The 999-nt window shown below is 50.1% G+C and overlaps 1 protein-coding gene across 1 annotated transcript in view; it reads right to left on the bottom strand.

Moving 5' to 3' along the window:
- The window catches only part of eif4e2rs1 (eukaryotic translation initiation factor 4E family member 2 related sequence 1), a 6,465-nt gene that overhangs the window by 2,388 nt on the left and 3,078 nt on the right, over positions 1-999 (bottom strand). Inside the window, exon 5 of the mRNA XM_023431431.2 lies at positions 835-987. Within this exon, the coding sequence (XP_023287199.1) occupies positions 835-987 (153 nt within the window). The remainder of the gene's footprint in view (positions 1-834; positions 988-999) is intronic.

Below are 999 nucleotides of genomic sequence, written 5' to 3'. Positions count from 1 at the left end.
GTGGAGACAGACAGGCACAGACAGGTGGAGACAGACATGAAGTGACAGACAGGTGGAGACAGACAGGTACAGATAGACAGGTGGAGACAGACAGGCACAGACAGGTGGAGACAGACATGAAGTGACAGACAGGTGGAGACAGACAGGTACAGACAGGTGGAGACAGACATGAAGTGACAGACATTAAGAGACAGACAGGTGGAAATAGACAGGTGTAAACAGACAGGTGGAGACAGATAGGAAGAGACAGACAGGAAGAGACAGACAGTTATAGATAGACAGGTGGAGATAGACAGACAGGCAGAAACAGACAGGTGGAGACAGGCAGGTGGAGACAGACAGGTGGAGACAGACAGGAAAGGACAGACAGGTGGAGACAGACAGGTGGAGAAAGACAGGTGGAGACAGACAGGAAAGGACAGACAGGAAGAGAGTCAGGCAGTGCTGGTCAGGGAGAGGGATATTCAGGGGATCTGACCTTCTGAAAAGTGTCTTTCTGTCTCCCTGAAGGAAGGACCTGTGTTACTGACTGTTTGACTGGTTCAGGTTGCTAGGTAACGTCACTTTGTGATAGTTGGAAGTTTCTAGTTTTGATCTCACACCTGTTCACACCTGTTCTGAACAACTAAGACCTGGCAGGCCACAGTACATGGGGGAACTCAGTCAGGCAGAGAGAGACACAGGTAGAGAGAGGTGGACTTACAGACCTGATGGAGGTCTGAGGTCTATGAAGTCCAGATCAGACCTTTAAGGATCACACCTGAGCATCAGTGTAGTACTACAGTATTACCTCAGTAGTAGTAGTAGTAGTAGTAGTAGTAGTAGTAGTAGTACCTGGAAGCGTATGGAGACCACAGCTCCACAGATCTCCTCTCCCACCATGAACTGCTCTCCCAGCATGGCCAGTATGATGTTCTCCCAGAATCGACTAGCCAGACCTTTACGCAGACGAATGATCCACTTCCCCCCATTGCGGTTCGACTCATCCTGGGGGGTGGG

Source organism: Seriola lalandi, unplaced genomic scaffold (assembly GCF_002814215.2).
Source record: "Seriola lalandi dorsalis isolate HSWRI2012SDOR001 ecotype SW California unplaced genomic scaffold, Sedor1 jcf7180002054922, whole genome shotgun sequence".
Lineage (NCBI taxonomy): Eukaryota > Metazoa > Chordata > Actinopteri > Carangiformes > Carangidae > Seriola > Seriola lalandi.
Note: the sequence above shows the minus strand (reverse complement) of the source record. Positions and strands in the feature narration are given on the sequence as shown.